General features: G+C 60.7%; 3 protein-coding genes across 4 annotated transcripts; 2 read left to right on the forward strand and 1 right to left on the reverse strand.

Moving 5' to 3' along the window:
• The first annotated feature begins 1,187 nt into the window (after window positions 1-1,187).
• LOC128778876 (left-right determination factor 1-like) lies at window positions 1,188-4,225 on the forward strand. The gene is given in 6 exon segments (XM_053909442.1): window positions 1,188-1,437; window positions 2,446-2,692; window positions 3,237-3,439; window positions 3,442-3,487; window positions 3,748-4,076; window positions 4,079-4,225. Coding segments are annotated over 6 exon segments (1,101 nt in total). The 3' UTR covers window positions 4,105-4,225.
• A 5,242-nt stretch (window positions 4,226-9,467) lies between these two features.
• On the reverse strand, window positions 9,468-10,498 carry LOC109250850 (translation initiation factor IF-2-like). Of its 2 annotated transcripts, none has more exons than XR_002073220.2 (2): window positions 9,833-10,144; window positions 9,468-9,733 (listed from the first exon to the last, which is right to left on the reverse strand). XR_002073220.2 is itself a non-coding variant. In XM_053909443.1 (2 exons), the coding sequence occupies exons 1-2, from the start codon at window positions 10,496-10,498 to the stop codon at window positions 9,554-9,556; spliced, it is 528 nt and encodes a 175-aa protein (XP_053765418.1). In that variant the 3' UTR covers window positions 9,468-9,553. The 2 variants fall into 2 exon arrangements, 1 of the variants encoding a protein (XP_053765418.1); XM_053909443.1 differs by lacking the exon at window positions 9,833-10,144 and adding an exon at window positions 10,151-10,498.
• On the forward strand, window positions 10,440-13,721 carry PYCR2 (pyrroline-5-carboxylate reductase 2). The gene is made up of 7 exons (XM_019421948.2): window positions 10,440-10,548; window positions 10,629-10,699; window positions 11,450-11,629; window positions 11,727-11,948; window positions 12,125-12,217; window positions 12,408-12,571; window positions 13,090-13,721. Exons 1-7 carry the CDS (start codon window positions 10,482-10,484, stop codon window positions 13,253-13,255), a joined length of 963 nt encoding a protein of 320 aa, XP_019277493.1. The 5' UTR covers window positions 10,440-10,481; the 3' UTR covers window positions 13,256-13,721.
• The last annotated feature ends 12,643 nt before the right edge of the window (window positions 13,722-26,364 follow it).

Here is a 26,364-nt window from a genome sequence, read left to right on the forward strand (position 1 = left end):
GCAGAGCTCTGGCTGCGCGTCGGGAGGGTACGCCTGCCGCCTCGGGCTGCTGTGAATCGTGTTCAGGGCTTAGAAGGCTTCCTGGCACACAGGGGGCACTCGAGAAACGATTGTTCTCGTTACTGGCATTTTTAGGAAAGCCGTGCCCTGGAGGTGCACTGGGTGGACAGGTGATCAGGGTGGCAAACCCTTATCGTGCACCCACTACTTGCCAGGGGCCGGGCTGAACATCCTCTGCGTGTTAATCCGTTTGATCTCCGGACCAGCCCTGTGAAGTAGACCGGATTGTTACCCATCCTTCAGATGAGGAAACTGAGGCATAAGGAACTTGCTGGCTATTAGACCTGCCCCATATTTGAACCCAGCCAGTCTCAACTGTGCGTTTTGTGGCACTGGGGGCTCCCACCCCCGTGGGCGCCATACCTGAGGCTGTGGGCAGGATGAGACTCTGGGCAGCTGTGGCCTCTGTTTTAGGGCATGGAGGGCCCCCAGAATGAAGTTCCTGCCTAAAGAGCTTCGAGTCTGTCATGTGACAGCAAACACTTGCAAAACTGCTCTTCCTGGGACCCCTGGAGAGCCGGTCCTGACCGCAGGGGCCTCCTCTGTCATGGACGGGACACGGTCTTCCCAGGGCCTGTGGAGAGGAGCCGGGGTGGGGGGATGGGGGGCTGGCAGGGACAGAGAAAGAGGCAACATGAGTCCAGGGGCTTCTGGGGAAGCTCGCTGCAGGAACCCAGAGTCCTTCCTGCCTGATGACCAAAAGGAGACCCACACTAGTCTCCAGGAGAGACTTAAACGGTTTCCTGATAGGACTCTCGTTCTCCCAGAATGGGCCCCCTTTTTCACAGACTAGGACTGGGGCACGGCCAGGGAAGTTCAACAGACACTAAAGTTATCACTGAGCTGCCCAGACAGCAATAGCCAGAGGCCCTGGGCTGGTGCGGCATCCAGACGGGCCTCTGTGCCCTTTCCAGACGGCCCCCTCCTCGAGGCCCAAGGACCGTCTGGCTGCTGAGCTCCCAGGAGGTCCGAGGGGTGTGACCTCCCCCCTCCGCCCGGGCCCAGCTCAGGGCTGCCTATAAAGCTGGCCCGGGCCCGGCCCTCCGCACACCGGGCTGAGACCCTCGCCGAGCCTCCTCGGGGGACGCGTGCGCTCTGACACCCGCCCCCCATCCCTGGGCGGCACCATGAGGCCCCTGTGGCTGTGCTGGGCGTTCTGGGTGCTGCCCCTGACGGGCCCCGGGGCCGCCCTGACCGGCGAGCAGGTGCGGGCCAGCCTGCTGCGGCACCTGGGCCTCCGCGAGGCGCCCGTCCTGGACCAGCGCGACGTGGAGGGGCTGGTCACCCCGGCCCACGTGAGGGCCCAGTACGTGGCCCTGTTGCAGCGAAGTCACGGCGCCCACTCCCGCGGGAAGAGGTTCAGCCAGAGAGTCCGAGGTGAGGTCCCCCTCCTGCCGTAGCCCGGTGCTCGCTGGGAACGGTGAGGCCGAGGCCGGCGGGCCTGTCCCGGGGCGGCCGTCGTGGGGGCGGGGAGCTCCACGGGACTGTGAGCGTGGCTGCATCCGGGGCCCTGGGCTCCGTCTGCACCAGGGGCCCCACTGGCAGAGGCGAGGCAGGAATGACACCCTCGTGGGTGCAGAAGCCCCGTGGGAGGAGGGGAGACAGAGAAAGGGGACTTGGGGCTAGTGACAGGGAGGATGGCCTTGGCCGGTCAGGCGCCTGGAGGCCTGGGGACGAGGAGGCTGGTCCTGAACGCTCTGCAGAGCTGACCGCTGGCGGCCACGTGGCCCATGGTCAGGTGGTCCCACCGTCAGCCCGGAGCCTCAGGCGTTGGGGACACGGGGCCTGGTGCCTCTGGGGAACAGGAGCTGGCGACAGGCCCCAGGCGCCTCTTCCTCCGGTTGGGGACATTTCACTGGGCAGGAGCCCCTCAGGCAGGGAGTGGAGAGGAAGTCGGGGCTCTTGTCCTCCCTCCTGGAAAGGCCACTCTCAGCTGGTGACCACAGATTTCCACGGTGGCTCTCTGCCTCCCTCTCTCCGCTGGCCCTCCCACTTTAGCTGAGCGCCTTCGCCTGAAGAAGGCTGCGTGTCGGGGCGCCTGGGGGGCTCAGCCGGTGAAGCGTCTGACTCTCGGTTTTGGCTCAGGTCGTGATCTCGGGGTTCGTGGGATCGAGTCCCACGTCAGGCTCTGCGCTGTCAGCACGGAGCCTGCTTGGGATTCCCTCTCTCCCTCGCTCTCTGGCCCTCTCCCTCTTGGACTCGCTCTCTCTGTCTCTCTATGAAAATAAATAAATAAACCTTAAAAAAAAAAAAAAAAGGCGGCTGTGCAGGTGAGGCCCCGCCCCCACCTCTCCCTGCCTTCCTGGGGGATTCTGCTCACTGGCTCTGGGCCCCGCGCCCTCCCAGCGGGCCTGACCTGCCTCCTGACCCTGCTCCCGTCCCCAGAGGTGGCGGGCAGGTTGCTGGCGGCCGAGGCCTCCACGCACGTGCTGGTGTTCGGCATGGAGGGGCGCCTGCCGCCCAACAGCGAGCTGGTGCAGGCCGTGCTGCGCCTCTTCCAGGAGCCGGTCCCCAAAGCGGCGCTGCGCAGGCTCGAGCGGCTGTCCCCGCACGGCGCCCGCGCCCGCGTCACCGTCGAGTGGCTGCGCATCCACGAGGACAGCTCGAACCGCACCTACCTGGTGGACTCCAGGTGGGGAGGCCGTGGCCGGGCTGCCAGTGGGGAGGGGAGGGGATGGGGGCACAGGTGGGGCCCAGCAAGGCAGAGTGGGTGGGGGTTGGCGGGGAGTGGGGGGGGGAGGGGGGCTGTTGGAGGGGGAATGGGGTGGGTGGGCCCCGAGGGGGGGAAGGGGGAGGTGGAGGGGGCTGGAGGGACAGAAGGGGAGGGTGGCAAGTGGGCTAGTTGGGGGGGTGGGAGAATATGGGGAGGGGAGGGGAGCGGAGCCCAGGTGGGCCCAGGACAGCGGGGGGGGGGGGGGGGGGGGGGGGGGGGGAAGGGGGGGGGAGGGAGGGGTGTTGGAGCGGGGGGAGGGGGCGGGGCGGGGCCCAGAGGGGGGGAGGTGGAGGGGGCTGGAGGGGGAGAAGGGGAGGGGTGGCATGTGGGCCTAGTGTGGGGGAGGGGGAAGAGAAGAGAGGGAGGGGATGGGGGCAGGTGGGCCCAGTGGGGGGGGGGGGCAGGCTCCCCCAGGGGGTGTCCCCAGCCCCAGCTCAGGCCCCCGTCTCCACGGGTGTCGCAGGCTGGTGTCCCTCCAGGGGAGTGGCTGGAAGGCCTTCGACGTGACCGAGGCCGTGAACTTCTGGCGCCAGCTGGGCCGGTCTGGGCAGCCGCTGCTGCTGCAGGTGTCCGTGCAGAGGGCGCACCTGGGCCCGCGGGCCTCGGGCGCCCACACGCTGCTCCGCTTCGCGTCCCAGGGCCAGGAGGGCACGGGGCAGGGCGAGCCCCGCTGGAGCTGCACACCCTGGACCTCGGGCCTACGGGTAGGCGCCTGTGCCCTCGGGGGCCCCCCCGAACGGGCGGGTTGGCGTGGGGTCTCCCAGGGGCGCCGTGGGAATCATCGGACGCGGGGTTTCCCCCCCCGTCCCGGGACTAAGGTCACGTACTGCGCAGGGTCTGGTTATTGGTGGTTCCCCGTCCCCGGCGCAAACCCCAGCCTGTGCAACGTGACGAGAGCTGGCGGTAAATCTCCCTCCCGGGTGCCCTCCCACGCCCGTGACCTCAGCTGACCTGCGCCCCTCCTGTCCCCGCAGAGCTCAGGGCGACTGCGACCCCGAGGCGACGGAGGGCGCCCGCTGCTGCCGCCAGGAGACCTACGTTGACCTGCGGGGCATGCGGTGGGCCGAGAACTGGGTCCTGGAGCCCCCGGGCTTCCTGGCCTACGAGTGTGTGGGCGCGTGCCAGCAGCCCCCGGAGCCGCCGACCTTCAGGCGGCCGTTCCCGGGGCCGCGACAGTGCGTCGCCTCGGAGACGACCTCGCTGCCCCTGATCGTGGGCGTCAAGGAGGGCGGCAGGCCCAGGCCCCAGGTGGTCAGCCTGCCCAACATGAGGGTGGAGAAGTGCAGCTGCGCGTGGGACGGGCGCCCGTGCCCAGGAGGCTGGGGCCTTAGGGCTGGCCGTGGCCACCGAGGTCTCCGATGGACCCGTGCACCGCCCGGGGCCTTGGTGCGGACCTTCCAATTTAGCACCATAGCCCTGGCCCCTGCGGTAACTTTCCTGCCTACGTGCCCCTCCCCCTGCCCTCCTGTCCCTCCCTCACCCCAAGCACTTACAGGAGTAACTAATGCAGCGGGATTGCCGAGTTCCAGAAGGAATCCCAGACTGCTCTGTAGAGGATGTAGCCAAGCACAAACAGACGGTCAGCCCGGGACCTTCTCTGGCAAATTCGCCAACGAAGCTTGGGGGACAAACACCCCAATGATGAGAATGGGAGAAACAGACTGATGTACTCTATGGCAGGAGGGATTAAAACACAACCAAAAACTTCCCGTTTCCCCTACAACCGTTTCCCCCAACACGTTGACCCATTCTGGACTTTTGTAAACGTCCTTGGGTCCCCCGCTCCCTGGGAGATGGCTGGGAGGGAGGACGAGGGGCGTCCGGCTGGGGGCAGTGGGCAGGGACCCAGGACACCTGGTTTCTGGAGCCAGCAGGGCCACACCTGTGACCTCAGGCAGATGGGGCAGCCTTTGGGCCACCGGGTTCCTCTGAAAAAGGAGGAGGTGGGAATGAGCTGTAAGAGTCATTACCCTCTGGGGCAGGGAGCCCTGCCCTCACCTGCACCTCCCCAGACCTGGCTTTGCGTGTGCAAAGTTAGCTTCTTCCCCCCCCCCCCCCCCCCCCCCCCCCCCCCCCCCGTTTTAGAGAATTTACCACCAGAACCCACACGTGTTTCCTTTTTTAAAACAAATGTAGCAAAAACAATGGAGTGTCGGCCCAAAGAAAATAAAGTGATGTTTCACTGGGTCTCTGCAGTTCGTTGTTTCTCGCACTCTTTACAAGACGAACGGGGGCGGTAACGGGGAACCAGGTCACGTGATGACATGAAGAGAGGGGGTGACAGACCCCCAACCTCTGGGGTGCCAAAGACAGAAATCGCCAAGTTTGGACTACATTTCCTTTGTGTGTCCTCCCCGGAGTCTCATTCCAAAACTAGTAAACTAGATCGCTCACATGTGCCTCCGCTTTAGAAAGCACGTCTGGGGGGCTCAGTCGGTTAAGCGTCCGACTTCAGCTCAGGTCACGATCTCGTGGTTCGTGGGTTCGAGCCCCGCGTCGGGCTCGCTGCTGTCAGAGCAGAGCCCGCTTGGGATCCTCCGTTCCCCTCGGTCTCTGCCCCTCCCCACTTGTGCTCTCTCTCTCTCTCAAAAATAAATAAACATAAAAAAAAGAAAGAATTTAACTCTTATGGGGACAGGGCACGGGGTGACAGTGGTGGGGCAGGCAAGCTAACATGTCCTGAGCGCTCCCATAAACCAGGCCACCTTGTATACGTGACAGCACTTAATTCCTGCAACGGATTCCTTGAGGTAGGTATTATTAGTCCCATTTTTCAGGTGAAGAAATCAAGACCGAGGCGATGCAGATCTGTGGAGAATGCGTTATAAAGCTCCTTCCCGCTGCAAGCCCCAGGAAGCATGCCGGGCTGATGACACGGGCATTAGTCACCGGGTCATTTGGAAGCCGCCACATCGGGCAGTCCCCCTGCATTCACCTTTCCCAGTCAGCTGGAGTCCCTTCTGCATGGCTGTTGAAGATCTGGGACTCAGTTTACCCGCAGAGCTAACGAAGAACAACTGGACAGTGGAGGGGACGGTGGCGTTAGTCTCTGGACAGCCAGGGTCTGAGGACGTGGCAGGCATACCGTTGGAGGTGGGGAGGGAGGCCGTGGCTCTGACCCAGAGATGGCTAGGTCACCTCCAGAAGACAGCCTTCTGCGTGGGATGCTGTGGGCACCAGGAACAGCTGTTTTCTCTACAGGAAGGATATCATACCCTTCTAAAGAATCCTACCAGCTACTCCGTGACCTCTCCGTGGCTCTAAACGGCCTGTGGACCCCCAGCCAGTCACACTCCATCAGGGGCAGGGACGAGTCTGTTCGCATCATCCGATGTGGGCTAAAAAACAAATCCAGGAGATTGACTCCGTTTCAAAATGTAAGGATGTGTTCATCAGCGCAGGGAGACAGTGCGGGAGACAGAATATTCTCCCCGAGTACATCCAACCCCCCCAGTCCTTGGAGCCCGTTAGGTTACATGTCAAATGGGATTTTGAAGATGGGATTAAGGTTACAGACCTCACAATGAGGAGGTGATCTTGGATGACCCAAGTATATCCGATCTTATCACATGAGTCCTTCAAAGCAGAGAACTTTCTCTGGCTGGAGGCACAGAGATGAGGCTACTTGGGAAGGTCAATGAGAGGACGTGACTGCCAGTTGACCTGTGAGCTGGACCTGGGCAATGGAGGCGCCTCACCTCCTCTCCTGTCCTTGCAATGTGGCCCCGGGACCCCTCTCCGGGAAGCTGCCCCAAGGACGGCCTTGAGACAGAGATGTGGCGCCGGGACCATCTGGAGGGTATGGGTGGCCGAACCCCGTTGCGGCCGCTCTGTGACCTGTTAGGACGTGGCGGGCAGGTGCGGGGGTCCAGCGTCCTGCAGCCCCAAGACAGGCCTCGTAGGTCAGTTCCCTGCATTCACTGCACCTGCCCCCTGCCCTCCTGGAGCGGCCTCTTTCCTCCGTCCCTCCCTGTCCTCCGTGTCGGGGGGCCGGACTCAGATCACAGCCGGGAGCTGCCAGCAGGGTGGGAACCAACAGAGGCCGAAGAGGAAGTCCCAGAGACTTGAAGCGGGGAGCCTGGGTGGCATCCGATTCCTAACTTCGGCTCGGGTCACGATCCCACGTCAAGCCCTGCATCGGGGTCTGCGCAGACAGCATGGAGCCTGCCTGGGACTCTCTCTCTCTCTGTGCCCCTCTCCCGCTCACACCCCCACTCTCTCTCAACATAAATAAACACTAAAAAAATAAAGAAATCAGATGCAGATGTAATACGTGCCCGATTTGTAAGCCAAAGAGGCGTCGAGCTATACTCCGAAGAGTCACGTGGGATCTCTTTAGGTGGTGGGATTAAAAGCAATGATCGTTTTTCCCTTTGATCACACTACATTTTTCTTTCTACAGCCAACACGAATTGCTGGGTTGCTGGAAGAACTGCACGCACAGTGTGCTTTCCTGGAGAACCTCCTCGGTCAGGAAGGGTTGGGGGCAAGGGCTCTGCCACAGGGTTAGCGGGAAGCAGTTCAGAATCCTCCCTGGGTCATGTGTGGGTCACGTCCATTCCTAGAACATGGGAGCCTGCTCATGAGGCCAGGAAGGAGGCCCCCTGGGATAAGCACCTGGACAAGCGGGGGCACTTTGTCGGGGAAGGGGGGGCGGGCGCTGTGGGGAGGGAGGAGGGGGGAGGGGCCTCAGCAGCTGAACCCCCCTGAATGGAGGAGGAGGTAGGGGTGAGGGAGGGAGGAGGGGAGGGTGGCCGTCATGGGGAGCCTTTAAAGCCACTACCATGTTATGGCGCCTGGGTGGCTCAGTCGGTGAAGCGTCCGACTTGGGCTCAGGTCATGATCTTACGGTTCGTGGGTTCGAGCCCCGCGTCAGGTTCTGTGCTGACAGCTCGGAGGCTGGAGCCTGGAGCCTGCTTGGGATTCTGTGTCTCCCTCTCTCTGCCCCTCCCCTGCCCATGCTCTGTCTGTCTGCCTCTCTCTCAAAAATAAATATTAAAAAACATGGGGCTCCTGGGTGGCTCAGTCGGTTGAGTGTCCGGCTTTGGCTCAGGTCATGATCTTGCAGCTTGTGAGTTCGAGCCCCGCGTCGGGCTCTGTGCTGGCAGCTCAGAGCCTGGAGCCTGTTTCAGATTCTGTATCTCCCTCTCTCTCTGCCCCTCCCCTGCTCATGCTCTGTCTCTCTCTGTCTCAAAAATAAATAAACATTAAAATAAAAAAAAATTTTAAAAATATTAAAAAACAAAAGCCACTAACCACATGTAACTAAGGAAATAACCAAAGAGTTAGGCAAAGGTTTCCTCACAGTAGTGTGAATAATTTTAAAAACTGATGTAAGTTTGTGAGGACAGGGACTTTGCTTTGCCAATGGCTGTTCCCCAGAACCTGGCTTGGTAGGCATCTGTGCGATGAATGGACCTCACTCTGACCTTTGGGACAGCGGTTACATCTGTGTGGCGCGTCCACATAATGGAATGCCAAGTAGTCACTAAGATCTTGTTTCAAATAACTTTTCAGTGGCATTGGGAAATGCTTACTACGTATCTAGCATAGAAATTTCAAGACTGTTACGTTTATCATTTATTTCCAAGGATGAAAAAGTCTATACGCCTGTAAAATAAAACGTTAAGGAAATACACCAACAATGTTTCCAAAAAACTATCCCTAGGAAGTGTGATTGTAGGTGATTTTGACCCTTTTTAACTTTTACTGTTTTTGTATTTCCCGTATTTTCCTCAATATGCATGTATTCCTTTCTTTCTTTTTTGAGAGAAAGAGAGAGAGAGAGAGATTGAGAGAGAGAGAGAGAGAGCGCGCGAGCCGGAGCAGGGGAGGCACAGAAGGAGAGAGAGAAAATCTTGAGGTTTCAGGCCCAGGGAGGAGCTCCATCTCAAGAGGTGGTGAGATCATGACCAGAGCGGAAATCAAGAGTCTGATTGACCTGAACCCCCCAGGCGCCCCTGCCTGTATTCCTTTTCTAATCAGAAAAAGTTATGGGGCACCTGGGGGCACTCAGTCTGGTTCAGCATCCGACATCACTCAGGTCATGATCTCACCGTTCTGGGTTCAAGCCCCAAGTTGGGCTCTGTGCTGACAGCTCAGAGCCTGAAGCCTGCTTCAGATTCTGTGTCTCCCTCTCCCTCTGCCCCTCCCCTGCCCAGGCTCTGTCCCTCTCAACCTCAAAAATAAGTAAACATTAAAAAAAATAAAAACAAATAAAAACTTTTAATATAAAAATAGTGACCATTTGGCCTGCACCTTTAAGGGTGCAAGAACTGAGAGGGTGGGGCCTGCTCAGGGGGAGCAGGTAGAGGAAGCTCGCAGCCCAGGGAGGGGTGCAGGGAGGGGGCAGGGGCGGGGCTGCAGAACCGCAGGCAGACAGGGGCTGGGGAGGCCACGGTCTCTCCCGCTCCTGCGAATCCTTCAGGGATGCTGCGTTCTTCCTCCGTATTTTTTGTCACCCGGTCCCCGAGGCCCCTTACTTACACCTTTACTGCGGATGGAAGTGGAAACCGCCCGTGTGTGGGGCGTATACACCGAGTGGTGGGGTGGCGAAGGCATAGACCTCCCTGTACTTGGCGGGGCCCTACCTGTACCCGGGGCGCAGGGGGCGAGAGCACCCGGCCCTGGGGGTCCCAGACAGACCAGATTCGGCTGCTGGCCACGCACAAAATCAAAGGCAGAGAGACGGATGGTGGGGAAACAGGAAAGGAATTTATTTCGGTGAGACCACCACCCGGAGACTGCAGACTAGGGTCTTAAAGACCGTCTCCGAAGTGCTCAAAGCACGTCCAGGTTCATATAAAGAAAGTGTGGGACACAGGTCGTGGGTCCGAGCAGGTGGGCAGTGAAGGTCAGGTCACCACGGTCTTGGGGTCGGGCACCAGGCTCAGGGCGGTCCCTGCGCTCCAGGGGGAAGTCTCGGTTCCCACGGGGGACGCTCTGCCCGCCGGTGGGTGCCTGGGTGGAGATCAACCGGGAAGGGCGAATTAGGAAGCGGCGGTCGACCGGCAGGGGGCTGGCCGCCTCCCTACTTCAGGAGTCCATCCTCCCAAGCACCGGAAAGGAGCCTATCCACCACGCCTCGGGACCAGTTCCTGGGAGCCCTGCAGGTTCCAGCCGAGGACCCGCTGCTCGGCCACCACGCCCGCGGGCCGGGAGCGAGCGGGCAGCTGGGGCTTCCAGCGGCAGCCCCGCTCAGCCGGGTGCGCGCCGCCGCTAGCCGGCCCGATCCCCGCCCCATTCACCCCTGCAACCCGGTGACGCCTCCCGCCCACAGTCGGCGGCGGCCGGTCCGCCCCAGGCACAACTCTGGCCACACTTCCGCCTGACCCGCGCCCGGAACCCCCGGACGTCTGGAGGAGCCCCCAGACGAACACGCCAGCTGGGGACACGACTTCCGGCCTCCGCTCCGGAGGTTCCGACCGCCCAATCCCGGACGCAAGGGGCGGGCACACGGCCCGAGCTCCCGGCCGCGGACTGGTCCGTCCGAGGTTCTGGCCGCGGATTGGTCCGTCGAGCTTCTGGCCGCGGATTGGCCGCCCTCGCGTGGCGCGCGGCGCCGTCTGCCGCGGAGGCAGTGGGGAGGGGTCCCGAAGCCGCCGGAAGCCCCGCGGGTCTGGCTTCCGGGGCGCGCGCGGGCCTCTGGGGGCTCTGTCGGCCCGGCCTCGTGCAGCTCCCCGGCGGCGCCGAGCCCCTTCCCGCGGTCATGAGCGTGGGCTTCATCGGCGCGGGCCAGCTGGCCTGTGCGCTGGCGCGGGGCTTCACGGCCGCAGGTGAGCGCGCGGGGGCGGACGGGCCGCAGCCGCGTCCGGGACTCCCGGGGGCGCCGGCTGACGGGTCCCGTCCTCCGCAGGCATCCTGTCGGCCCACAGGATCATAGCCAGCTCCCCGGAAATGGACCTGCCCACCGTGTCCTCGCTCCGGGTAGGCGGGGCCGGGGAGGCCGGGGCCGAGGGGCGGGCGAGGGGGCGGACGGCGCGGGGTGGGCCCGACACTGATGGAGGCCGAGGTGTGCTAAGCGCCCGGCACACTGATGCGCGGCGAACAAACTGCCTAATTCACCTGCTGGCAGTGCGACGCTAAGGTGCTCAACCACGCTGAGCCTCAGTTTCCTCTTTTGCAAAGCAGAGCCCACGGTAGCCCCTTTTCGGAGTTATTCTGAGGCACGAGTGATCGCTGGGAAAGCTGGCTGAGTTAGTTCTTCACCCTAAATCTGGGCAGCTCCCAGAACTGGAGGGCCCCGCTTTTCAGTTTGGAGTCCAAAGCGGAGGGGTGACCTCCGGGTCGCCCCTGGACCACGCGGAGACCGCGCGGCCTGGCGAACAGGTGTCCAGTCATGGTCCAAGGCTGGACCCAACTCCTCTGCCTCCCACTGGGCGCTCCCGGTTCACCGTTCCCTTTGCCTGTGCCTTTTTCCATGCGAACCCCTGGATGGGAGACAGCTGTTTCCTGGCTGCCTCGGAGAAGCTTGTTCGTATCCAGCATTTAGCTCACCCACCTAGTAGTGGGACAGGGGACTTCGGGCCCCTGGGGGGAGGGGCAGACTCCCTGAGGGACAGGAATTCCAGGCTGCAGGGGCAGAGTGGGTTTGGCAGGAGCTCGCTTGCTCCCCAAGAGGACATGGGCCCAGCGAGGCCGCCCCGCGCCCTGAGCCTGGACCATCTCCTCCTGCAGAAGATGGGCGTGAACCTGACCCGGAGCAACAAGGAGACGGTGAGGCACAGTGACGTCCTGTTCCTGGCTGTGAAGCCGCACATCATCCCCTTCATCCTGGACGAGATCGGGGCGGACGTGCAGGCCAGGCACATCGTGGTCTCCTGTGCTGCCGGTGTCACCATCAGCTCTGTGGAGAAGGTGCCCCCTCTCTTCCCCGGGTGCTCCTGTGGGAGGGGGAGGGGTGCCGGTGGAAGCTGCGCCGCAGGGACTCACTTGGGCGTCTTCCGCGTCCCAGAAGCTGATGGCGTTCCAGCCAGCCCCCAAGGTGATTCGCTGCATGACCAACACGCCCGTGGTGGTGCGGGAGGGCGCCACGGTGTACGCCACGGGCACCCACGCCCTGGTGGAGGACGGGCAGCTTCTGGAACAGCTCATGAGCAGCGTGGGCTTCTGCACCGAGGTGGAGGAGGACCTGATCGACGCCGTCACCGGGCTCAGTGGCAGCGGGCCTGCCTACGTGAGGCCCTCTGGGGACCCAGGGCGGCAGGCGGGCTGTAGGCAGACTGGGGCTGGGGGTGTGGCCAGCTAGCGGAGGAGGTCAGCCTCTGCGGCCAGTTCCGGTCACCGGGAGAGTGGGCCCTAGGGAATGCCCCGAGTGCCTGCTGCCCTGGGGCTCAGCGAGTGTCCCCGCAGGCATTCATGGCCCTGGACGCGCTGGCTGATGGCGGGGTGAAGATGGGCCTGCCCCGGCGCCTGGCCGTCCGACTGGGGGCCCAGGCCCTGCTGGTTGGTATCTACATGCTGCACGTTCTGGACTGGGGTGTGGGATGGGGGTTCCGTGGGTCCCTGAACTGGGGGTGGGGCACGGTGGGGAAGCCGAGTAAGGCTGGGGAAGGGCGGGGCTGGTGTGGGGAAGGGTGGAAGTTCTGAAGGCCCACCGGCCTCTCCCGCCTCCCCTCCTTCCCTCCCGTCCCAGGGCGCTGCCAAGATGCTGCTGGCGTCAGAGCAGCACCCTGGCCAGCTCAAGGACAACGTGTGCTCGCCCGGGGGTGCCACCATCCACGCCCTGCACTTCCTAGAGAGCGGGGGCTTCCGCTCCCTGCTCATCAACGCCGTGGAGGCCTCCTGTATCCGAACACGGTGGGTTAATCTCCCCGTGGCCCGTGGGCCAGCCCCGTCGGGCAGATCCTGCCGTCCCTGGTCCATTAGCGGCGTCAGAGTCTGTGCTCCGCTCAGAGCCATGGTTCATTAGACCTTATTCAGCTGCGAGTTTGCAGGCCTTACTTTGCTAATGCCCACCGTGGCCGTGGTGGCGGGGTGGCTGTGATCTATCGGGGTGAGGAAGGTGGGGCTCAGAGACGACGTCCCCAAGCTCAGGCGGCCAGTACGTGGTGGAGGCAGGGCCGGGGAAGCGTTGACTCCAAACCCGGGGCTTTTCCATGCCGACTCCTCCTGTGACCGCAGGCACCGTGGGGAGCTGCACACCCGGTAGTGACTCACACGTAGCTAAAGAGCACTTCTGAGAAGCTTCCGGGCGCGTTTGATCCGGGGGCTTGTGGTTTGGGGCGGGCTCGGGTTCTCAGGGGCCCGGGGTCGTGCGCACCGGGCAGCCCTGTGAAGCTCGGGCTCCCGTAACCCCCGCGGGGCTCTGTCCGCAGGGAGCTGCAGTCCATGGCCGACCAGGAGAAGATCTCCCCGGCCGCACTCAAGAAGACCCTCCTGGACAGAGTGAAGCTGGAGTCCCCCACGGTGTCCACGCTGACCCATTCCAACTCCGGGAAGCTCCTGACGAGAAACCCGGCCCCCGGAGGCAAGAAGGAGTGAGGCCACCAGGCCTCCGATCCCCGAGGGGCTGTGCAGGGCCAGGTTCGGCTCCCTAGTGTGCAGGGCCTTGTGACGAATCCTCCTCAGATGTGTTCAGGCCGGGCCACGCTGGTTTCCCATCCCGTCTGTGGGATGCTGCTCCGGGGGTTGATGCCGGCGGTGGGTGGGGGCGTCCCGAGTCCCGCTCAGCAAGAAGGTCTGCAGACCTTCAGCCGATGGCTCCTTCGGTCACGTCCTCCAGCCGGAGCCCAAGGCAGGGTCGGCCTGCTGCCGGGTTGAGGACACAGAGGTACAAAGGTGAGCGGGGCTGTTCGCTTTGAGTTACAGACGGGAAAGGTACGAGCAACTTAAAATTGTTCCAATTAGAAAAGTGCACAGATATTTAACTCGCTTGCCCTAGGTGTCCCATGGAACAAAGTGTTCTCTGGTTTGCTGTTTAGTTGCTTCAATAAAGTTTTATTTTGTATTTCCCTCCTTTTTTTTTTTTTTTTTTTTTTTTTTTTTTAACACGAGCTCTACCCTCCACGTGGGGCTTGAACTCTCGACCCCAAAGTCAGTAGTTGTGCACGTCCTAGCAGCCGGGCCAGCCAGGCGCCCCTATTCCCTTGCTTTTTTATGCTTAATCTTAATTTCTTCTAGAGAACTCCAGGACCTTACCGGGTGGCCCCCCCTTCTGTGGGGAGCACTGTCTAAAGACAAGAAATTGTGGGCTAGACCCTGAGAGCTGGAAAGATACTCTGCTCCGTCCCGGCCCCCGGGAGCAGGTCAGGAGATTGTTCTAGAATGGACCAGAGCTCATGGCAGAGAAGAGCCTGGTGGCTGGGGTGCAGGAAGGGAGGGCAGCAGCCCGGACACAAAGGTGGAAGCTGCCAGCTCTGTCGGGCCTCTTACCTGCTGAACGCTGGGTCCAGATGAGCGCTCTCTGTTGGAATGATTTTTCTTTCACTTTACACAAGATGCTGAGGCCCAGGGGCAGCTCTCATGGAGCCGCTGGTCGCTGGTGGGGCCGAGGCTGGGTGTGCCGCCCACACAGCTGGACTGAACTGCGGTTTCCCCATGCAGGCCAGTGTCCCTCGCGCGTGTCCCCAGGGGCTGGCCGCCTGTGGCATTGGCATCAGCGTCGCTGGGTTCAAGTCTTGGTTTTTGCCAATCCCCCCCCGCCCCCCCCGCCGCCAATTTGCTGGTAGTTTGTTTTTACTTTAATTCCATCTAGTTGATCTACAGTCGTATTCGTTTCAAGTGTACGATGTAGGGATTTGGCACGTCCATCCGTCGCCGGATGCCCGTCGCGACGAGTGCACTAGTCCTCCCACTTTCAGCTGGGCAACCGGGGAGATGTTGGCGAGTCCGGTGTGCAGGTGTCATCCTGTAAATAGGGGATCACGCTTCACCGAAAGGTTCCGGCGGGTGTGCAGTGAGACCGTGCGGAGCGGTCCGGCACGCGGTCTAGAATGTGGTGGGCCCCTCGCGTGAGTCAGACCGCCGGGCTTCGACTCCAGACCCGAGAGCCTGTGGGCCAGGTTCGTCCCTGTGGGGCCAGAGTGACAGGCTCCACCCTGCTAAAAACCTGGGGCGCCTGGGGGGCTCGGTCGATAAAGTGTCCGACTTGGGCTCAGGTCACGATCTCACAGTTCGTAGGTTCGAGCCCCGCGTCGGGCTCTGTGCCGACCGCTCAGAGCCCGGAGCCCGTTTCACATCCTGTGTCTCCCTCTCTCTTTGCCCCTTCCCCCACTCACACTCTGTCTCTCTCTCTCTCTCTCTCTCTCTCTCTCTCAGAAATAAATGTTAGAAAAATTCTTTTTAAATTAAAAAAATGTGAAGTGAGTCGCCCAAGTGCAATTGGCTGGAGAGTAGGCCCAGGACTCACACCCACGTCGGACACTCGATCCCGTCCTCTGGGCGCTGTGCCCGCTGGCGAACTGGCCTAGGTGACGGGTGACCCTCATCTTTCGTCACCCCCCCCAAGGCCACCCCCTCCCGGGCCTAAATCCACCAACACGCACTTACCCAGGACCTGCAGCTGCCGGGCCCTGGCTCGTCCCGGGTGCGCGGGGCCCACCCGGCACAGGGGGACCTCGCCTGCTAAGGGCGCCTGCCCTTCGCTTCGGCCCTTCGGCCCGGTCAGGGCAGGGCTGGATTCGACCTCCAGGGAGAGGGAGGAGGGCGTCACCCCCCGGAGGGCACGTGCGTCCAGCTTCCCACAGAGCTGAGTGGCCCTGGGCTGGGGGCGGGCCGGAGCTGCAGGCAGACAGAGCCAGAGGCTGGGAGCTCCCGGGGGGGTCACGGGGCCCCCCCGAGAGGCCTGCGCAGGTTTCGAGCTCGGGCCCGAGTGCCCCCTGCAAGGCTTTTAGGAGTAAGAGCTGGTGCTGGAGGCCCGTGCAGCCTCGCCGGGAAGCGCGTGCCGAGGACTCCCCTGCCCGGCACCCGTGCGGCCTGGCGGCGCCCCGGTCCCCGGTCAGTAAGACCGTCCTTGTTCCGGGTGGCCCGGGGGCCAGGGACACGTGTGGACACGGGACGTGGAGAACGTGGCAGGCAGAGGAAATGGCGGTGCGGAGAGGGCTGGGGGTGTAAGGAAGGCGTGTGTGTAACTGCCTGCCCTGCCCCCCTCCCCCCTCCCCACTGCCCCCTGCTCTCTGCCCTCTGCCCCCTGCCTCCAGCACCCCCACCCCCCACCCCAGCCCCTGCCCCCTGCTCTTCCCCACCCCCGTCCCCTGCCCCCGCCCCCATCAGGACCAGAGCAGGCCTCAATCCCCATTCCACAGCTGGCTTCTCTCCGGACCCCCCAAACTTCCTTCTCTGCTGCCCCAGTTTTGCTCTCCTGGGAAACGGTACAAATCTCGGCCCCACTGTTAGCAGTAGTTACTTCCGGAAAGTGGCATCGAGGTGGTCTTCTCACCTGATTTTCTTTCTCTTTCCCTTGAGGTCGTGGCGGCCAGCATGCAGACCCGGCCTCCCCAGTTAGAAGAGGGGGGGAGTGTCTGCGCCGCTCTCCGCCGGCCGCCTGGGGACACGTCCCTGTGCCCGGGTAGCCCTTACCAGGCGGCACACCCTGTCGCTGTTCCTGGTCAACAGCTCCTCCTGTGTGACCTAAAACACGCGAAGTGCCTGAACCGACCGAGCGCCAGGCGCGATGTCACATGTGCGAGATGCACGGCCTCATTTCATCTTTGAGAATTATTATTATTATTATTTTGAGAGAGAGAGAGAGGGAGAGAATGAGTGGGGGAGGGGCAGAGAGAGAGGGAGACAGACCGAATCCCCAAGCAGGCTCCCCACTGTCAGCGCAGAGCCCGTCGTGGGACTCGAGTCCACAGACCGTGAGATCATGACCTGAGCCGAAACCCAGAGTCGGACACTTACCCGACTGAGCCCCCAGGCGCCCCTAATTTGAGAATTATGGTGGAATTAGTATTTCCCCATTTTACTGATGGGAACACTGGAGCTGGGAGAAGTTAGGAACGCAGCCAGTGAGGAGGAAAGCCCGTGGCCTAAACCTAAGACCCGTTTTCCGAAGCCCCGAGCTGTCCTCGCCCCTCCGACGGGCCCTCCGCGGGAGGAAGGGCGGGAAGGCCCGGCTGGTGAGGAGCTGGGGTGGAGGCAGGGGTCCCTGGCAGGGGCCTGGGAAGGAGACCCAGAAAGCCGACGGGGTCGGGACTGGCCTCCTCACAGCCTACTCTGGAGGGTGGGAACTTTGTTCTGACGGTATTAAGCCTCTGGCAAACGTGCTTCAAGAAGTAGACGTTTTAGTTTTTTCTGTTTCATAGAAGCAAATATTCCTACTTCCCTTTTTTTTTTTAATGGGAAAAACTTCAAATTCCTAGTTGCTGACATTCTGAGTCAGTAAAGTGTTTTATTGATTTTTGAGAGAGAGAAAGAGACAGCAGAAGCAGGGGAGGGGCAGAGAGGGAGGGAGACACAGAATCCGAAGCGGGCTCCAGGCTCCGAGCTGTCGGCACAGAGCCCGACGCGGGGCTCGAACCCACGAACCGCGAGATCATGAGCTGAAGTCAGATACGCAACCGACTGAGCCACCCCAGCGCCCTAAATTATACTTAAAAAAAAAATACAGGGGCGCCTGGGTGGCGCAGTCGGTTAAGCGTCCGACTTCAGCCAGGTCACGATCTCGCGGTCCGTGAGTTCGAGCCCCGCGTCAGGCTCTGGGCTGATGGCTCGGAGCCTGGAGCCTGTTTCCGATTCTGTGTCTCCCTCTCTCTCTGCCCCTCCCCCGTTCATGCTCTGTCTCTCTCTGTCCCAAAAATAAATAAAAAACGTTGAAAAAAAAAAAATTAAAAAAAAAAAAAACAAGTTATTCAATTCATTTAAACTAAACAAGAAAAACACTTCACCCATCTCATCTACCCCACAGCCACTGCCTCTGGCAACTACCAATATCCTCTGTATCTATGATCCTGGCTTTGGTTTTTGGTTTTTGGTTTTTTAAGATTCCACACGTAAGAGAGATCGTATCATATAGTCTTTGTCTTTCTCTATCTGACGAATTTCACTTAGGATAATGCCCTTGAGATGCGTCCTTGTCGCAAATGGCAAAGTCTCACTCTTTTTTATGGCCTAGGAATATTCCCTCATATTTACGCTGCATTTTCTTCGTCCGTTCACCTGTCGATGGATGGCTGTTCCCGTGTCTTGGCGATTGTAAATAATGCTGCAGCGAACGTGGGAGGACAGACACCCTTCTGAGTCAGCGTTTTCATTTCCTTCAGATGAAAACCCAGAAGTGGAGTAGTATTTCTGTTTTTAATTTTTTGAGGAACCCCCGCGCCGTTTTCCGCGGTGGCTGCACCAGTCTGCATTCCCACCAACGGTGCCCGAGGGTTCCCCTTTCTCCGCATCCTCGCCCACGCCGGTTGTTTTCTTGTCTTTACGATTTTAGCCATTCTGACAGGCGTAAGGTGGTATCTCATTGTCTCGATTTGCATTTTCCTGATGGTGAGTGATGTTCAGCATCTTTTCACGTGTCTGTTGGCTGTTGTCTGTCTTCTTTGGAGAAACGCCTCTTCCGATCTTCTGCCCATTTTCTGATGAAATGATTGTTACTGTTGTTGAGCTGTGTGGGTTCTTTATCTATTTCTGCTATAACCCCCTAATCGGATATGCTGTCTTCCCCTAGTCAGTAGGCCACCTTCTCATTTTGTTGATTGCTTCCTGAGCTGTGCAGAAGCTTTTTCGTACGATGTGGTCCTACTTGCCGATTTTCACTTCTGTTCCTTCTCCTTTTGGTGTCAAATTAAAAAAATCATCAGGGGGCGTCTGGGTAGCTCAGTCATTTAAGCGTCCGACTTCGGCTCAGGTCACGATCTCAAGGTCTGTGAGTTCGAGCCCCGCGTTGGGCTCTGTGGTGACAGCTCAGAGCCTGGAGCCTGCTTCGGATTCTGTGTCTCCCTCTCTCTCTGCCCCTCCACTACGCTCTCTGTCTCTCAAAAAGAAATAAACATTTAAAAAATTAAAAATCATCACCAAGACCAATGTCTAGTAGTTTACCACGTATGTTTTCTTCTGGGAGTTTTATGGTTTCAGGCCTTAACCTTCAGATCTTTAATCCATTTTGAGTTAGTTCCTGTGTGTGGTGTGAGAAAACGGTCCAGTTTTATTCTGTTGCATGCAGCTGTCCAGTTTTCCTGCCATTTATTGAAGAGACTGTCCCCGGTTGTATACTCTTGCCTCCTTTGTTGTAATTACCTGCCCGTATGCGTGTGGGTTTATTTGGGGCCTGTCTGTTCTGTTCCCTCGATCAACGTGTCTGTCTTCCCGCTGACACCATACTGTTTGTGTTACTGTAACTTTGTAACATAGTTTGGCGCCTCCAGCTTTGCTTTGGCCGTGCAGGATCTTTTGTGCGTCCACACGAATTTCAGGATGGTTTGTTCTAGTTCGGTGAAAAATGCCCCGGGAATTTTGATAGGCAGAGCATCGAGTCTGTAGATCGGGTTGGGCAGTACGGACCTACCTGCCTTTTGGATTAAGAGAAAGGGACAGGAAGTGAGCATTTCCAACCCCATGGCCTGGCTCTCCCCGGAGGCTCACTTTGCCCTGCACGGACGTGTCTGTCTCTGCTGACGCCCTTCCCCGCCGCCCTCCCCGGCCGCACTTACACCGTCGCCTCTGCGGGGGACGCCTTCTCCTCCTTGGCTCCCCTGCCCCAGCCCCTTCCCCCACACCAGCCCTCCATCCGTCCTTGGCATCCGGGACCTGCGCTGTCACTTGTTTTCTCATGAGCGCAATAGTTTGCTCTTCAGCAATGCTTTTGACCTGGCGAGGAGCTGTCACCTGTCTCTCCAGGGTCCCTGAGGCAGGCGGGGGTGGGGTGGGGGGAGGGGGGCGTGGGCATCCCTTCGCTCACGTGAATAACCCAAGGCACTTATTTAAGGCATCTGGGGCCGGAATCCCAGTCTTCAGACCCCACTTCCTCTTTCCAGTGTCCCCCATTGTCCCCCAGAGAGCGCTCAGGGACAGCAGGTGGCTCCCATACGTGCCCCTGACAAAGGGACAGCCCGGGAAGACGTGCTCTGGCTGCCTGTGCCCCACTGCCCAGCTGCGCCACTAGAGGGCACCAGGCGCTAACCGCTGAGGCCCCAGGTCGCCGGACACGTGAGGAGACCCTGCAGGGACACCGGAGCCATCTCATTGCCTCTGCCAGCTGTGACAGGTGATTTCACGTATTCCCCGCGACACAGTGACAAAGCAGCTTAGTATCCCTTAGAAGGAAGCTCTTGAATCTTCCTCCTCCTCCGAGCCTCTGCCCCTGCCCCCAGCATCACCGTCCCCGGTGTGCAGGCAGGTGACCTCTCGGCCGCCCTCACCCCTCGCTGCCTCCTGGGTGGCCCGGCTGAGGGAGGGCCTTGTGGAGCGGCCCCCCGTGTCCAGGCTTCTCCTTGGTCTCACCAAGAGGTCTGGAGAGTCACATCCCTTGGTAGCCATGTGACCTGAGGCAAGTTGCTTTGTCCTCCGGGAACTCACCTGCTGGGCTCGGTCCGACAGGACGCTGCTCCAATAACCAGAAGTTGCTCTTGTTCTCATGGGGATCGGAAAGGAATCTGGGGCTCAGGGGACATAACAGCTAGGAAGGCAGGTCCCAGATCCCGAGCTCTGGTGGGGGGCGGGGGGGAGGGGGCGGCCACGGCCCCTGTTCCCGGCACCACTGGCTCCAGACTGGTTCTCAAACCAAGTGATCGCCTGCCCTTATTTTTAAAGTCATCTCTACGCTCAACGTGGGGCTCACCCTCACGACCCGGAGATCAAGAGTCACGCTGCATCGAGCAAGCCAGCCAGTGCCCCCGGTCGCCTGCCTTTCTTTTTTCTTAAGTTTGTTTACTTGTTTTGAGAGAAGGAGAGAGAGCAAGCGAGCAGGGGAGGGGCAGAGAGAGGGAGAGAGAATCCCAAGCAGGCTCCGTGCTGTCAGCACAAAGCCCGATGCGGGGGCTCGAACCCATGAACCGTGAGATCGTGACCTGAGCCGACACCGAGAGTCGGACGCTGAACCGGCTGAGCCCCCCGGGCGCCCCAATCGCCTGCCCTTTTTTTTTTTTTTAAATTTTTTTAACGTTTATTTATTTTTGAGATGGAGAGAGACAGAGCGTGAACAGGAGAGGAGCAGAGAGAGAGGGAGACACAGAATCTGAAACAGGCTCCAGGCTCTGAGCGGTCAGCACAGAGCCTGACACGGGGCTCGAACTCACGGACCATGAGATCATGACCTGAGCCAAAGTCGGACGCTCAACCGACCAAGCCACCCAGGCGCCCCTCGCCTGCCTTTTTTAATGGAGGCCAGTGGAGAGGAAAGCAGCCTTGAGTCCCGTTTCCACTCTTACTGCCCTCTGCTCTCCAAGATGCTCCCTGAGCCCAGACCCCAGACCCAGCCTCGCCCGCACGCGCCCGGCCTCGTCTTGGTCGCCTGTCTGAATTGGCGGGTCCTTGTCTCCCACCCCCAACCTCAAAGTCGTCGGGTGGTCGGGGGGGCCGCCCCCCGGCACGTTCTGTGAGTCTGAGAGATGCTGTTGGACGGAGTCGAGCTGTGGCCACAGCCAACACGCCTGGGCGTCCGAGGAGACACGCCAGAAAGGAGCCGAAGACGGAGAAAAGACGTGGCCGTTACTGTCGGGAGGCGTTTATTTACGGCTTATCTGAAATGAGCTACAAAGTATTCGCTTACCGAGACCTTCGCTGAGCTGCTGTCAGTATCCTGAGATGTCCAGGGCAGCCCTGGGGGTCGGACACCCCGGGGACCGCGGGGTCAGGGGACAGGCAAGGCAGAGACGGAAGGTGGCCTTGAAGCCACCTTGTCCTTCCCCGGCCGCGGGGGGTGACGCGGGTGGAGGCGGAGGCAGAGGCAGCACCTAGTTCGGTGGGAGACTCGCGTGAGGTCACCGGTCAGTGATTTACTCGATCTGCACGCCCGGAGCCCCACGGTGTGTGGGACACCAGAGCGGCGGATGTGACCCAGTCTCTTCCTCCCCGAAGGGCCTTCCGATCTGGTGGGGGAAGGAGACGTGGAAGGACGGCCGTAAGTCCGTCCCTCCGGGCGGTCAACGCTCAACAGGCGGTAAGAGCGCCGGGAGCGGACGGCAGGTGCTCGCGAGGAGCCCGCAGAGGCGGTGACACTGCGGATTGGGCCTGAAAGATAAGGGGACCTTCCAGAGGGAAGAGGTGCCTGTGCCAGGCGGGGACTGCCCACCGGCACTCGGCGTCGGTAGCGTCTTCCGCGTGGCAGGCGTCCAGAGCCGGCGTGGCACGGCTGTGGGACCCCACGATCGAAGGTGGGAGCACCCACGGGGGTTTTAAGCAGGGGGTGGAGGGCGGGCCTATTTCCACTTAAGAAAGGAGACTGCAGGGGCGCCTGGGGGACTCCGTCGGTTGGATGTCCGACTTCGGCTCAGGTCACCACCTCACGGTTCGTGGGTTCGAGCCCCGCGTCGGGCTCTGTGCTGACAGCTCGGAGCCCGGAGCCTGCTTCGGATCCTGGGTCTCCCTCTCTCTCTGCCCCTCCCCCGTGCTCGCTCGCTCTCTCTCCCTCTCAAAAAATAAATAAGCATAAAAAACTGTAAAAACTGAATTTAAGAGGCGCCTGGGTGGCTCAGTCGGTTATGCATCTGACTCTTGATTGCAGCTTGGGTCTTGATCTCAGGGTCATGAGTTCAAGCCCCGTGTCGGGCTCCGCACTGGACGTGAAACCTACTTTAAAAAAAGAGTTTGTGTGATCACTGTGCACATAAGCTGCCCCCACCCCCCACCCCCAACAGGCTTCACCCTGTGTGCTCAGTAAACACCCTCACTCGCTGAGAAGGGGCTCGGTGGGGACCGTGGGCAGGTGAGGGAAAGCAGGGGCCGAGGCCTCCCGCTCGGTGACTCCCTTCACTGACCTGCCAGATCCTGCAAGGAGGTCAGGCTTGTGAGAAACGACCGAACAGCGGCCGCCGTCCTTGAGCGCCGAGTACAGGTCGCGGCCCGGCCCGGGCCCTTCACGCCGGCCACCCCGAGCCTCACAAGCCCAGGCCTCGTCTTGGTCGCCCGTCTGAATTGGTCGCCCCGTCAAGTGGGCGTCTCGATCCCCACTTTTACAAGCCAGGAGAACGAGGCTCCGGGTCGCCCAGGGCTGTGGTGAGCCGCAGTAACTTAGAGCCCGAGAGCACCCACTCTGCCGGGGGACCCCACCTCCGAACAACACGTGGGGGCAGAGGCTGAGGCCCCGGGTGTGGACGCACTAGCCTCAGCGTAACTTAGAGCCGGGTAGTTAGGACTCTGTGCACATCCGAGTGAGGACATCAGAATATCCGTTTCCTCGGACTGTATAGAGAAGTCCCCCAGCCCCCGGAGGGTTTCAGCAACGAAAATCCCCTGTGGGCACCTACGCGACCTCGTTTTGCCTCAGTCACCTCCTTAGAGGCCGTACCTCTGAGTACAGTCACGTTCTGAGATCTGAGGCTTAGAGCTTCCGCCCATGAATTCTGGGGGACACCATTCAGCCCATAACACGCAGAGTCTGGGGAACAGGGACGTCACAGGGAGAAGGGGAAGAGAAGGACCAGAGAGCAAAGGGCAGGCAGTCTGGGCAGGGGCGCGGGGGTGCGGGGAGCTCGCAGGACGAGGCGGAGGAGAGGCCTGGCCAGCGACAGAGGCCACAAGTGATCCGGGTGGAGGGAGCTGGGCTCCGGAACCAGAACCCGGGGGAGTGGGGAGGCTCGCGGCAGGCGAAGGTCGTGCCTGGAGCGGCTGCCTCCACCTTGCAGAGTCAGTCATCCGTCCCACCAGTGCGGTCATGGGGGTCACCTCTGGCCGCCGCCGGTCGGGGCTGTGGTGTCTCCCGTTCTGTTCCTTTGCTGTCCCCAGGCTCCCCATGTCTGGAGTCTCCCTACAGCTGTCCCCGCTCCGGAGACACCAGAACATCTCCTGGGACCGCCGCTAGCCTGCTCATGTCCCCTCGGTCCCCAGTGCTGCAGGGAAGGGATTGCACCATCACGCACACACGCACACACACGCACATGCACGCACCCCAGCGGATGCTTCTGTTTCACTCAACTGCTGCTCACACAGAGCGGACGCCTCTTGCGGAAACCTCCAGCTGTAAAAGGGGACTCAGAATGAAACAGAGACACGTCTTGGATGATTCCCGACCAGGGCAGACGGCCATGGTCTCGAGCCAGCGTCGCTGGAGGGACGTGAGCACACGCAGGTCTAATCCCTCTTGTCCCGAGAGGGCCCTGGGCTGCCCAAGGTCACACAGCTCACTGGTCCCGCCTGTGCCCCCGCGAGGCTCCCTCAGCCACCCCGGGGGCTGTTGTCACACCGGCCCGCAGGTGCCCAAGACTGCTCCCCCTGCCTCCCACCTCCCCCGCAGCCTCCTTCCCTTCCAGGGCTCAGGGCAGGACACTGGAGCCCCGCACGGGGAACACAGAGCCCTGGGGACCGGCCCTCCCTCACTTGCCGTGTCTCTCCAGTTTTAACTGCAGGGGTGAGGCTTTCTAACTGGAGTTTTGTTCTCCTGCAGGAAAGCCCCGTGGGCCCACTGCACAGAGCATGGGGGGCGCGTGGGGCTCCGGGGGCCTGGGGTTGGAGACGTGGGGGGGGGGGGCGTCCCATGACCGAGACATTTGACTCCAGCCTTGCCGCTCCATTAGCAAGGACCTCAGCAGGCCTCAGTTTCCCCGTCTGTAGAACAAGGAAGCTTGCCCTCAGAGCCTTTCTGGCGGCTCTGAGCCTTTCCATACCTGCCTGCCCGTGACCGTGACCACAGCCCCACCTGTGGCGCTCTGCACTGTGCCGGGCTGGGGTCTGGGTGTTTCCTGCTGTTCTGATTCTGCCCTGTCCTGTGGGGCTTCCCTCTCCCCACCCCATCCCCGCCAGTGTGGCCCTCACTCGATGCACAAGGTGCCCTCCTCTTAGGAGATGCCCTGGGACGGGGGGGGGGGGGGGGGGAGGGCCCCTGTGGTCTCCCGGGTGGTGGGGCCAGAGCCTCTCCTGGGCCTGGGGAGACCGCACACCTCAGAGCTATTTTCCGGAGAAGGAAATGAAGTCGGGCTCACCTCCTCAGTAAGGCTCAGGGTCAGCCCCGCAGCACAGAACCAACTGGGGCCCCTGTGCGGACCTGGGGCCCCGCTCCTTGCTGGGACCGGGGTCCCAGGCAGGTGCAGAGACTTCCCGGTCCACAGCAGGGCTCGCTGCACGAGGAACAGCCCTGCCCGCATGAGCCTGGTGCTCCCGGGGCTCCGGGGCAGGTGGGCCACAGCTGGGGAGCTGACGACCCTTCCCGGTCCCCAGGAGGCCATCCTTGGCAGGAACCTGCAGCCTCTCAGGCGGACGAGGGTTTGTCCAAGGAGAAGCCCCCCACCCTTCGCTCTCTCCTAGTGCTTTGGAGCTGGATGAAAAATCGAGTTTACGAAGAGACGGAGATCCTGAGACGTTCACCAAGTTCGCACAGAGCTAAGACTCCATCTTGCCATTCGTTACTTCATTTATGCAATCAACAAATATTGATCGACTATCCAGCACAGGGGGCTGGCAGCCGTTCTCCCGCAGGGACACAGCCGTGAATGGGCCGGACAAAGTCACCGAGCCGTGGTGTCTACATTCTAATGGGGAGTCGGTCCACAAGCAGTTAAACAAACAGATAAAGAAGGTGATTTCAGATAGCACCAAGCAGCAGGAAGAAAATAAAGCTGGATGATAAGAGAGACCTTGATGGGTGGGGGCAGGAAGGGACGCACAGATTTTATGCATGGGCAAGAGAGGGCTTTCTGAGGACGTGACGTCTGATCTGAGTTCTGGTTGATAGGAATTAGCTAACCCTGCCAAGGTCAGGGCTCAGCACCTTGCAGGCAGAGGGGACGGCTAGTGCGAAGGCCCTGGGGTAGGACCGGCATGGCAGGTGTGCGGACGGTAAGAAGGCCCACGTGACCGGCTGTCGGGGAGCAAGTGGGGAACCGTGGGCTCAGAAGCAGGGGGGTGAGCCTGGCCCAGGTCAGCCTGGGCTTTAAGATATTTGAGTTCCATCCAAAAGTACAGCAGGAAGTCATTGGAGGGTTTTTGCTTGGTGGTTGTTGTGTTTTAATTGACTTGATTTTTTTTTTTTTAACTTTATCTTTGAGAGAGACAGAATGGGAGTGGGTTAGGGGCAGAGAGAGAGGGAGACACAGAAACAGAAGCAGGCTCCAGGCTCCGAGCCGTCAGCACTGAGCCCGACGTGGGGCTCGAACTCATGAACTGTGAGATCATGACCCAAGCCGAAATCAAGAGTCGGATGCTTGGACCTCCCAGGCGCCCGCATATATTTTTAAAAGTAAACTCTACCTCTGACGTGGGGCTCTTACTCACGACCAAGAATCATTTGCTCCACTGATGGAACCAGCCAGACACCTCTGTGGCTTTGCATTTTGGACTTAGGTCTGTGATCCGTTTTGAGTTAATTCGGGAGGGTTTTAATTAATAGAGTACCTCTGATTAAAGTTTGTCTGGGATTCCTGTGGACTGTGGGGGCGGGGAAGGCAGAGGGAGGCGGCACTCACAGCCTCCAGGACGAGGGATGGATGGTTGGTCCCAGATGGTCACCCCCCAGTGTGGGGGGTCGGGCCAGACGCCCCCGCAGCCGGGAGGAAAGAGAA

The sequence above is a fragment of the Panthera pardus genome, unplaced genomic scaffold (genome assembly GCF_024362965.1).
Source record: "Panthera pardus isolate Hobbes unplaced genomic scaffold, ASM2436296v1 HiC_scaffold_21, whole genome shotgun sequence".
Taxonomy (NCBI): domain Eukaryota; kingdom Metazoa; phylum Chordata; class Mammalia; order Carnivora; family Felidae; genus Panthera; species Panthera pardus.